At 45.2% G+C, this 11,844-nt stretch overlaps 1 protein-coding gene across 1 annotated transcript; it reads left to right on the top strand.

Annotated features, from left to right (window-relative positions):
- Positions 1–3,797: 3,797 nt before the first annotated feature.
- LOC5566690 lies at positions 3,798–5,469 on the top strand. Its single transcript, XM_001651047.2, has 3 exons — positions 3,798–3,939; positions 3,996–4,234; positions 4,520–5,469. Exons 1-3 carry the CDS (start codon positions 3,927–3,929, stop codon positions 5,180–5,182), a joined length of 915 nt encoding a protein of 304 aa, XP_001651097.2. The 5' UTR covers positions 3,798–3,926; the 3' UTR covers positions 5,183–5,469.
- The last annotated feature ends 6,375 nt before the right edge of the window (positions 5,470–11,844 follow it).

Genomic DNA, 11,844 nt, shown 5'->3' with positions numbered 1-11,844 from the left:
CACGAAATACTGATACCCATCTGCCGTCTTCGGTGTAATCTGGCCACAGACATCTGTATGAACACGCTCCAAAGGTCTTGTTGTTCTCGGTCGAGTCTTGTTGAACGGCATCCGGATCATTTTGCTTTCCGCGCAGGGTTCACAAAATCCTCCCTCATTGCTGACTTCACCTAGTCCATCAACCATCTCGTACTGCTTCAGGCGTCGAATGTTCTTGTAGCTTAAGTGTCCAAATCGTTTGTGCCATAACTGCAGCTCACCTTCGGTTCCTTTCGCAAGCATTGCCGAGCCAGGCGCCAGACAGTTCATCTTCAAATAGAATAGGCTTCCACGTAACATCGCCACGGCTATAATTTCACCATCTTTCGATAGAACTGCTCGATCTGGCTTGAATTCGACCTTCACACCGGATTTCAGCAAACGCGATAACGACAGCAAATTGAATTTCAAATTCTTCACACATAGCACGTTTCCGAAGGACAGCGTCAGTCCATTACCAGCCACCTTTCCTTTCACTGTGCCTTCTTTCGTAGCGATTAGCTTCTCACCTTTCTTCGCACTTTCAATCACCAGCGGATTATCGAACTCCTTGAAATCTTGGAACAGCTCTTCGTTATACGCCATATGACGACTTGCTCCCGAATCCAGGATCCATTCGATTTTCAATTCCTCGTTCAGATCCTTTCTTTCTTCCTGAGATAGTACTAATGCAATTTCTCTATCCACCGGAATGGTCGCCACTTGAGCCTTGTCGCGCCGATTCTTGATCTTCGGACATGCGAACTTTTTGTGTCCCACTTCTCCGCAAATAAAGCATTTTCCTTGAAACTTACTTTTCTCCGAGTTCCTCTCCTTGCTTCTCAAAGGCTTCGCTGCTAACGCTGAACTTGATCCATCCGAAACACCATTGACCTTGAAACCGCAGTCTCTTCCCGATCGCTTCTGCTCTTCGGCTAACAAACGCGCCTTCACCGTGTCCATCTTTAACTGATCATCTTCCAGGTTCTCCATAGCCGTTGTTACTACATCATACGACGATGGTATCGAAATGAACAGCTGGCTCACGGCATCCAATTCCGAAATAGTAGCTCCAGCTCCCTTCAACTGTCGAACTAATTCATCAAATCGGCGGAAATGGTCCATTAACGGTGTTCCTTCTTCCATCTTCAGCGTTGCCAGAGATCTTCGAATATAGGTTTGCGCCGCAAAACCCTTCTTCGCGAACGTACTTGCCAGGGAGTTCCACATTTCCTTTGCAGTGTTCTTGTCGCGCACGTACTCCAAGTGAGAATCAGCGATGTATGCCACCAGAAGCGCCTTCGCTTTTTCGTCCTTTTCCCGAAAAGCTTCCCGCTGCTGTTGTTCCGTGGGTTCATCCTTCGTGATCATTTCCTTTACGCCATGGGCCGACAACTGCGTTTCTACCCGGAACTTCCATACGTCGTATCCTTCGCCAGCAAACTGAACAATTCCTACTTTGGCTGCACTCGACATCCTTCCGTCTTCTCCGTAAATCCGTAACAATTTTCACAAACTTGAATTGAATTGATCTTCAACGGCCAGACGCTACTGGGCCCATAACCTTTAGAGAAAGACGTGTGCTCAGTAGCAAGGTTGGTTTATTAATGATTAAATTTTCACTAGTTGATAGAGGATAAACAACTCCCAGTATCCAAGGTGGTCATAAAATCAACTGCTCCTTCGATACGTCTCTTCATATATTCAAACAAGAATAATGTTGCTTCGACATTTAATTACAGTACGCTGTATTGTATCCAATACGTTATATTATACATGAATAGTTTATTCCATTCACTGAATGGTACTTTTTTATTCGGGCAGTGTCTCATCAAACCGGATCGCGCAAGTGTCTAGCGATTGTCACTCTGTATGTGAAGAATGCGTTCAACAGCGCAAGCTGGGAAGCAATAGCACACGCGCTTCACCGCCTCAAGGTACCGGTGCAGTTGTGTAAGCTTCTAGAAAGCTATTTTGATGGTAGGATTCTACTGTATGACACAGAGGAGGGGCAGAAAAGCGTTCGAATTACCGCGGGAGTACCTCAAGGTTCAATCCTGGGCCCGCTGTTATGGAATGCGATGTACGATGACGTACTGAGGCTGCCCCTTCCGACGGGTGTTAAGATTGTTGGCTTCGCCGACGATATCACCCTAGTGGTCTATGGTGAATCGATGGAGCAAGTAGAGTTGACAGCAGCGCACTCTATTTCCCTGGTTGAGGAATGGATGAAGTCTAGGAAACTAGGACTGGCCCGTCACAAGACTGAGGTGGTGGTGGTCAACAACCGCAAGTCCGAGCAACGGGCGCTTATCTCGGTAGGTGATTGCACCATAGAGTCCAAACGATCCCTTAGGCATCTTGGGGTAATGATTGATGACAAGCTGAGCTTCGCTAGCCACGTTGAATATGCCTGTAAAAGGGCATCTACGGCTATAGCGGCGCTTTCGAGGATGATGTCTAACAGCTCTGCTGTAATTGCCAGCAAACGCAAGCTGCTGGCAAGCGTGGCGCTATCCATACTAAGGTATGGAGGACCAATCTGGTCAAAAGCGCTTATAACGAGAAGAAACCTAAAGCGGTTGGAAAGCACGTACAGGATAATGTGCTTAAGAGTAGCAAGTGCATACCGGACGGTATCTAAAGAGGCCGTGTGCATCATAGCCGGGATGACGCCCATCGGGCTCATCATCAAGGAAGATGCTCAATGCTTCAACCAAAGGGGTACCAGAGGAGTCCGCGACACGTGTAAAGAGGAAACGCTCAGAAGCTGGCAGCAGGAATGGGATAACTCCACTAAGGGTAGATGGACCCATCGGCTAATACCAAATGTGTCAGATTGGTATGGTAGAAGCCATGGGGAAGTGAACTTCCACCTGACGCAGTTTCTGTCAGGACATGGTTGCTATAGACAGTACCTGCATAGGTTCGGGCACTCAGAATCTCCTGCGTGCCCCAATTGTGCTGGTGTAGAGGAAACAGCGGAGCATGTCGTGTTCGATTGCCCCCGTTTCATTGTTGTGAGAGGTCGCATGCTCACTACATGCGGAGGGGACACGTCCCCCGACAATATTATAGAGAGAATGTGTGCGGATGCCGAGTGCTGGAATGCAGTAACTACGGCTGTCACTCACATTATGTTAGAATTGCAGCGTCTATGGCGCGCCGACCAAGAGTTGGCTGCAGAGGATTAGCCCTGCCGAGGCTGGTCCCTTGTAACATTGTTTAAGTCGGCTAGGAGAAGCAGTTTGCCTAGGCTACTTCTGCTACACGTGTTGTGCTATATGCACTGGTCCCTTCCCGAAGAAATACCGTAAGGTGGTTCCGGGGAGATGAGGGTCTGAGTCCAAGGGTCATGTCGATGCACTGTTCACCACTTGAGCAATTCTAAATGAATTGCTCAAGCACAGTGCATAGGCTGGTTTTAGCGGGTCGTCGTTGGTGCGTCATCCCCGCATTCCCTGAGTTATCTTCTCAGGGGATCTGTTTGCAGATTTCCCCCTTGTAAAAAAAAAAAAAAAAAAGTGTCTAGCTTTCATGTGTGGCAGTGCATTCTTACGATGTTTATGAACACAGCGCACTATTCAAACATAAGTCGCGATGCTTGGAGATTGACAAAAAATAAATTTAAAAAATATGTGTGTCCTTATTTTTGCCGGATCCATATTTTAAAATTCAAAATTCTCGGAATTGGCCCTTTTGCAATGTAATGTACATTACAAAATCAAAACCAAGTGGACATAATTTTTGATTGCTCCCTCAGGCGCAGTATGTACTAAATTTGTTGTACTAAAAATGTTTTAATGTTTTCGTTCGTTCAAATTCGTGGTTTGTTTTGTCGAATTTCCGAATTTCTCCGGTCATTTCTCCATTATTTTATTTAAAAAATAATTTATATGGTGTAAATCATGAATAGAAGCTGTAAGAAATGTCGCACCAAGTATTTTCGCCAATCCTCAATCCTTTCTCGCTTTCAGTCCTGGGCTGTCCTCGCACTCCGGCTCCGGTAAGAAACGCCAGCTTTCTTATGTCCGCGGCAGCTGTTCTGGAAACGCCCACTCTGCTGAGAAATCCATCACCATCTTCCACCGGTGGCAAGGAAAACGCTAGTAGCTGCAGCACAACGGCCCTTCAGCCCCCATCAGCTGCCTCTACTGCGGCGATGCAGTTCCTGATGTTCAACCAGCAGCGGAACATCGTTGGGAAATCCGGAATGGTAAGAGTATTTTGGAAAACTGGAATTGCTGCATAAATCTCTAGAAGAAATCCTGGAATAGCAATTTATGGTTGGATTTCGAATCAAATTTCACAGAAAAAAAAGGTATCTTTAGGCCATTTTAGGTAAAAACGAAACTTTAGAGATCTTCCATTAAAAATAGAAACTTTTTAGAGACTTAGATTACTAAAAAAGAGACCAAGTGTCTAGAAAGAGACTTGTTACCAGTTCTGCAATAGTAGTACCTTGGTACAGGGGTCATTCAACAGTTTCTCATTCTTTCAGCCGACAAGTACTTCCGGATTTAACTTTGCCATTCCAAGCATTCCGGACAGCACCACAACGGTGACCACTCGGATAATCGAAAATCTGCAGATTTCCAGCAGCGACGCATCCCTCAAAAGGAAGCAAGAGGACAGTTCCATTCTAAAGAAACCTGCTAAACGCGTACAATTCGAACCGCTTCCGCTAAGACCCCGAAATCAAATGAACGGAAACAAGTGGTCCTCGAAGGCAATACCCGCTATAACGGCCGGTCCGTCCAAAAATCCATCAACTCGAAACCCTCCCAAAAAATTGGAAGCGAACAAATTGCGCGTTCTGACCGGATCCGTGGAGCATATTCTGAAACTGACGAAAACCAACTCGGACGGATTCCCACTGGTCGAGGTGTTCGCCAATGTCCTGAGCGTCAAGGCCGGAGCTTACGAGTGCGAAAAGATACTGCTGCTGCGCAATCGAACCGGACCGATCATGCAAGGAGTGTTCTACGAGATCGACTTCCGCATGCCGGTGGTAAGCGTTGGGGACTTTGTGCGCTGTGTAGGGCGCCTATCCGGCGGCAGTCGGCTGCAGATCCTGAAGTTGACGCTGGCCAGCTCGGAGGAGGAACGGATGAGCCAACGTTTGCAGACGGTAAGTGGATTTGTGGTGGCGGTCAAACGATAGGAGAGTGGGGTGGGGAGTTGAACCAGCTCGATTTCTGTCTTTCTGTGTGTGATTTTTGATTTTTAATTGTTGGGTGGTCCATCCTCAATTATGCTGGCAAATATTGATGAATTCTTTAGACGAGTAATATCAAATATGGTGTTTAAACGCAATTTTATGGATTTCTCTAAAAATAACAGCAAATTACAATTTACAATTTATGTTACTATCTACACTTAAGTACTGTTAAACATTATGTATCCCAAGATCTCTTAATATCAAAATACAATCCAACTCGAGTTTATAAATATCACTCATAGGGAGGCTCATTCTTCAAAGGCTGATCCAAAAAATCAAAAATATTTAGGTTTTCCATAAATCATGGCCTACCAACCAGCCAAATTATGATTTCGTTACGGATTTAGAAAATAGGATCATTAGTTCCATAAGTGATACCTATCTATGAGTTATTTAAGATTCATAATTTGAAAAAAAAAATCAGCAATAAGCAATACAACTGCTCCGGTATCGATCATGAGTATAAACTCAGTGAATTCTGTTCATATGTTGATTAAACATGTCAATTTAATTTAGTTACGTTATTCTCATCGTATTTGATTTAGAAATTTATTGAAAGGCTCATGAAAATAATTAACAAAATCCATTACAAAAATCATAACTTACAAGTTTCAACAATAATCATTGTGGCGCCAAACAGCAGTTTGGGTTCCGTGTGATACAAAGCTAATATACCGGTTCTAACACTTTCCGAAAACCAGTACCCAGAATGCAATGTTACCCCGAATGGGAAATAACCCCGAAAACCAGTTCCCCGGAAACCAGTGATGCAAATGTTCAAGAATGCCCGCGAATTTGAGCCTAAGAATGCATCTTCCTGGTATTGTGTATGACAAGCGAGTTTTTCCAACAAGTTGTGGATTGGATTTTGTCCATAAAATAACAGAGTTTATAGAAAAATCCACCTACAAAAGTGTTTTAAGTTCAAATTTGCGTGACAAACACCATTATCACGGTGTACTATATTAAGAAGGTGGTATATTCCGAAAACGAACAACTACTTGACGACCTTATTCCTATCCACCTCGAACAAATTTGCGAAAAAAATGATCTAGTTGTCCGGAAGGTATATGGTACGATAGGAATGACGTCACATGTTTACAATCATACTTGATATTTACATCAGTAAAGAGCCTGTCTTGTTAATTTTTATGCCGTGCACCATGTTGTAAAAATGATTTTCACTAAGAGATTTGAGGCCGGATTCATGTTCTACTATAACTAGGCTGCCAGGGATAAGCGACAAACTTTTTAAAATTTCATCAAATAATGGTCGTAGATCAGATTGTTTGTAAGGGTTTCAAAAGTGCTAAAATCTCATCGATTTTTAATATTTTAATATGAAGCTTCAAATGTACTCGATTCCAACGAAAATAGCTCTGACATGAATATCAAATAATACTCTTTACTTTTGCATTCGTTTTGCTTAACTGACATATAGAAATTATGTTATTTCGTTTAGTTACTATCAAATATATTCCGTTTTACGGTAGTTTTAAAATAGTTGTCGGCGTAAAAATTACTAACATTCCTATCAGTATTTTTTATTCTTTCAATCAACCACTGTTCTTTCAAGGTTATATATTGCCAGTGTAAAAATTTCAATCAATGTATTTTAGAGTGAGTGGATGATGCCGTTGATACTACAACATCCTACATTATGGAAGCTTTTGAAGAAGCATGTCCTCTGCGGTCTGTAAAGACTACAAGAGGGACCCCATGGTGGAATTCCGATCTGACTAGACTCAGGAAACAATGTAGAAGGAGTTGGAACAGACGGCGTTCAGCTGGATCAGAGTCGTTCAAGTCGGCTCGCAAGGCTTACAAGAAGGCTCTTCGTTCTGCTGAACGATTCGGCTGGAAAAACCTTTGTACAAATGTTTCCAGTTTGAGTGAAGTCAGTCGGCTGAACAAAATCCTTGCAAAATCTAAGGATTTCCAAGTGAACGAAATTCGCTTACCTAATGGTGACTTTACTTCTTCCGATGAAGAAGTTATAGAATGTTTATTCAATACACACTTCCCCGGATGTGTGAACATAGCATCTACGGATGAACCAAATGTCTTTTCATGTAGTTACGAGTCTCTGGCCTCGGCTCGCAGTATCGTAACTACTGAATCGATTCAATGGGCACTTAATAGTTTTGCTCCTTTCAAATCTCCAGGAGCGGATGGGATTTATCCAGTTCTGCTCCAAAAGGGATTTGAGTTTATCAAACATGTTTTGAAAAAACTACTTGTAAGCAGTTTTGCTACCGGGTACATTCCCAGATCCTGGCGTGATATTACTGTAAAGTTTATCCCAAAAGGAGGACGTGCGTCGTATGAGGAAGCGAAGAGTTGCGAAACATGCCTCTTCATGTGAATCGACATGCTTACCAATCTGGAAAGTCCACTGTGACTCTTTTACACAAAGGTTGTATACGATATCGAGAAAGCATTCGCTCAGAAGCAATCGTGCTTGGGTGTTTTCTTGGATATTGAGGGTGCCTTTGATAACGTGTCTTTCGATGCCATATTGGAAGCCGCACGAAACCATGGGCTACCTACAATGATTACCAATTGGATTCATCAAATGCTCAAAAACCGACATCTCTTCTCGACATTGCGTCAAGCCGCGATTCGAAAATTGAGTGTTTGCGGATGCCCCCAAGGGAGAGTCACCTTGTCACCACTTTTGTGGAATCTCGTAGCAGATACGCTATTGAGGCAACTCAATAATTGCGGTTTTCCAACTTATGGATTTGCCGACGACTATCTAGCTCTGATAGTTGGTATGTGCATAAGCACCCTATTCGACCTGATGCAAAGTGCTCTTCAGGTAGTCGAGAGTTGGTGTCGCCAATATGGCCTTTCGGTTAACCCGAATAAAACATCTATTGTTCTTTTTACGGAAAGACGAAACCGCGATGGAATTCGACCTTTACGTCTTTTTGGCACTGAGATTAATGTGACTGATCAAGTAAAGTATGTCGGAGTCATTCTAGATTCCAAACTTTCATGGACAGCTCACATTGATTTCAGAGTCAAAAAAGCTTGCATGGCCTTCGGTCAATGCCGGCGAACCTTTGGTAAAACTTGGGGCCTCAAACCCAAATATATCAAATGGATTTACACAACAGTTGTTCGACCAATATTGGCATATGGATGTCTTCTGTGGTGGCAAAAGGGCGAAGTGAGCACAATCCAATCAAAATTGGGCCATCTCCAAAGGATGTAGTTGATGGCGATGTCTGGTGCGTTCTCTACAACTCCCACAGCAGCGCTTGAGGCCATTTTCGACGTTGCGCCACTACACATATATCTTAAACAAGAAGCACTTTCTTGCTCTTACCGTTTATGGGTACTGGATCTACTGGAGAAAAATCCAGTGAATCGTAGATCTACACACACTTCGTTGTTTCCACTTTTGGTGAATTGGGACAAAATTGTCCTTGCTCCAAGTGATCTCACAATTGCTTGTAACTTTCCTTACAGGACATTTACCACACAATTCCCTTCACGGGAAGAGTGGACGTCTGGCTATTTGGAAAGAAGTATATCAAACAATATAGTATGTTACACTGATGGCTCCCTTCTTGAAGGTAGAGCTGGTGCAGGAGTATATTCTCGTGAGCTAAGGCTGAATCAGTTTTACTCACTTGGTAGAAACTGCACCGTTTTTCAGGCGGAAATATTTGCTCTTATGTGTGGAGTGCAATCAGCACTTCAACAGCGCGTAATGGGTAAAGTCATATACTTCTGTTCAGATAGTCAGGCTGCTATAAAAGCTCTCGCTTCGGCCAACTCAAGGTCGAAGCTTGTTATCGCATGTTAAAGGAAAACACGTGTGGTTGCAACGGTATGACAAATTAGAATGATTTATTACAGCTAATATAATTCAAGGGTTACTATGATTAACATCCCCTCTTAACCCTGAATTAAATAAACCCCAAGTAAACGCCTTGCTTCCTGAAGTTTCGGAAATGGTACTGATTTTGTCAGGGCATCTGCCAATTGTTGATCGGAAGAAACATGTTGAAGGACAATAGTTTTCTGCTCCAACTGCTCCTTGATAAAATGATGGCGCAAATCAATGTGTTTGGTCCGCGCCGAGTATCCTACTTCTTTTTCAGCTAAACAGATTGCGCTCCTATTATCGCAATTCATTTGGACAGACGTGTTGACTCCGCTTAGCTCTGCTCGGAATGAGCGCCACCAGAGAGCTTCCTGTCCAGCCGCTGCGATAGCCATATACTCCGCTTCTGTTGTGGATAGAGCCACTGTTGGTTGCCTTCTGCAACTCCATGCAACTGCTCCACCCGCATGCAGAAACACGTATCCTGTTACAGATCGCCTGGTTTCCGAATCGTTTCCCCCAATCCGCATCCGAGTACCCGTGGAACTGTTCTACGTTGTCGCTATCATATACGAGTTTCATATCTTTTGTTCCTTTCAGATACCTGAGTATGCGTTTGGCTGCCGTCCAATGGGCTTCCCCCGGGTTGCTATTGAAGCTGCTGACTGCGTTGACCGCGAATGATACGTCTGGTCGTGTGCATTGTGCAAGGAATTGTAGCCCACCAACAAGCTCCCGGAACGGTACCTTTGACATCCTTTCGGCTTCATCGGACGATTTCGGGCACATGTCCTTCGTCAACTTCTGGCATGAATCGAACGGTGTTGAAACGGGATTGCAGTTGACCATTCCAAACCGTTCTAACAGCTGCTCGATGTACTTCTCCTGGTCCAAGGTAATTCTTCCGTCGGCTTGCGTAACGCGCATTCCTAGGACCTGCTCCGCATACCCCAGATCCTTCATCTGGAATTGTGCCATCAGCTGCTCCTTCAACTCTGTCACCATGTCGTCATCGTTGGCGAACACCAATAAATCGTCCACGTACACGGCCACGATGAGAATCTTGTCGCCTTGGATGAAGTAGTAGACGCACGTGTCCATCTTCGACCTTTGCAGGCCAATGTTGCGCAGCACCGTGTCGAGTTTAGTGTTCCATACGCGGCTTGCTTGCTTCAGCCCGTACAGTGCTTTCTTCAGACGGCACACCTTGCCGCCGGGGGCGACGAAACCTTCTGGCTGCTCCATGTAGATTTCTTCATCCGCTAAGTCACCTTGAAGAAAAGCCGTCACCGCATCGAGTTGGTGTATCTTCAGTCCTAGCCTCGCTGCCACCGCCATCAGATAACGGACCGTTGCATATCGAACGACAGGCGAGTACGTCTCGCCGTAATCGACTCCTTTAATCTGGGAGTATCCCTTAATAACGAGCCGTGCTTTGTGCCGCTCGATGGATCCGTCTGCCTTAGTCTTCAGCTTGTAGACCCATTTCGATTTCAGAGCCTTTCGCCCCGCCGGTAGATTGCTGAGCTCCCACGTCCGGTTGTCGTTTAGGGATTTCATCTCCGCCTCCATCGCTTCTCGCCAACGAATGCTGTCGTCTGATCGCAATGCCTCTGCGTACGTTTGCGGTTCGCCGCCGTGAGATACCTGAGACGGGGAATTGATTTGAGGGACGGCACTGAAGCTCAATTGAAAATCGTTGTACTTGCCTGGGATATGGCGCTCCCTGCCACTGCGCCTGACCACACATTGTGGATCCTCTTGTTGTGGAGGGAGCGCAGATTCTGTTGGTTCTGGCAACTCCGTGTCACCGGCTGGTTCTGGCAACTCCTCGTCACCGGATTCGTTCGCATCATCGTCGTTACCTGGCTCGGATTCCAGATTGACTTCTGCCGCTGTCATCCGAAATTGCAGCATATCTGGTTCGGGAACTACAGATCGCTCTTCGTCGCTGTTCTCATTTATGAAGACAACATCACGGCTCACGAATACCTTTTTGGTCCTTGGATTGTAGATTCGGTACCCTTTGGATCCTGCAGCATACCCAACGAAAACACCATCCTCGGATTTCGGGTCCCATTTCTTCCGCCGCACTTTTGGTATGTGCGTCATCACTCTGGTACCGAACACGTGCAGATTGGACAGGTCCGGCTTCGTTCCGAAAAACCGCTCTTCTGGTGTCACTTGCAGGCCCTTCGTTGGTGATCGGTTGATCAGGTAGCAGGCTGTTCCAACCGCTTCCGCCCAGAACGATTTATCCAATCCAGCATCAAACAGAAGACACCGGGCACGCTCCACGATGGTCCGGTTCATGCGTTCGGCCAGACCATTTTGCTCGGGATTATACGGCACGCTGGTTTCATGGTGGATTCCACATTGCCGCAAGTAACGCTTCATCTCTTTGTTGATGTACTCCGTCCCGTTGTCACTTCTCAAACGCTTGACTCGCTTACCAGTTTGGGTTTCCACATACGCCAAGAAATCCTTGAAACACTCTAGCACTTCCGTCTTCTCTTGAATGAAGTAGATGAAGCACTTCCTACTGGCATCATCGATAAAGGTGAGAAAGTATTTGCTTCCACCTTTGGATGTCGTTTCCATGGGACCGCACAAATCACTGTGGACGACTTCCAACACATTTGCTGCTCTGGCCCCTTTGAACTTGAAAGGCTGACGTTGATGTTTCCCTTCCAAGCACGGAATGCACGCCGGTAATTCTTCATCGCCAAATTGCACACCATGGACCATACCACGGAGCCGCTTCAAG

This window comes from Aedes aegypti, chromosome 3 (genome assembly GCF_002204515.2).
Source record: "Aedes aegypti strain LVP_AGWG chromosome 3, AaegL5.0 Primary Assembly, whole genome shotgun sequence".
Lineage (NCBI taxonomy): Eukaryota > Metazoa > Arthropoda > Insecta > Diptera > Culicidae > Aedes > Aedes aegypti.
Note: the sequence above shows the minus strand (reverse complement) of the source record. Positions and strands in the feature narration are given on the sequence as shown.

Bases quoted from the DNA above. Each gene is read 5' to 3' on its own strand.
- LOC5566690 (XM_001651047.2), top strand. The intron at 4,235-4,519 runs GTAAGAGTATTT...TCATTCTTTCAG, and splicing joins TCGTTGGGAAATCCGGAATG to CCGACAAGTACTTCCGGATT.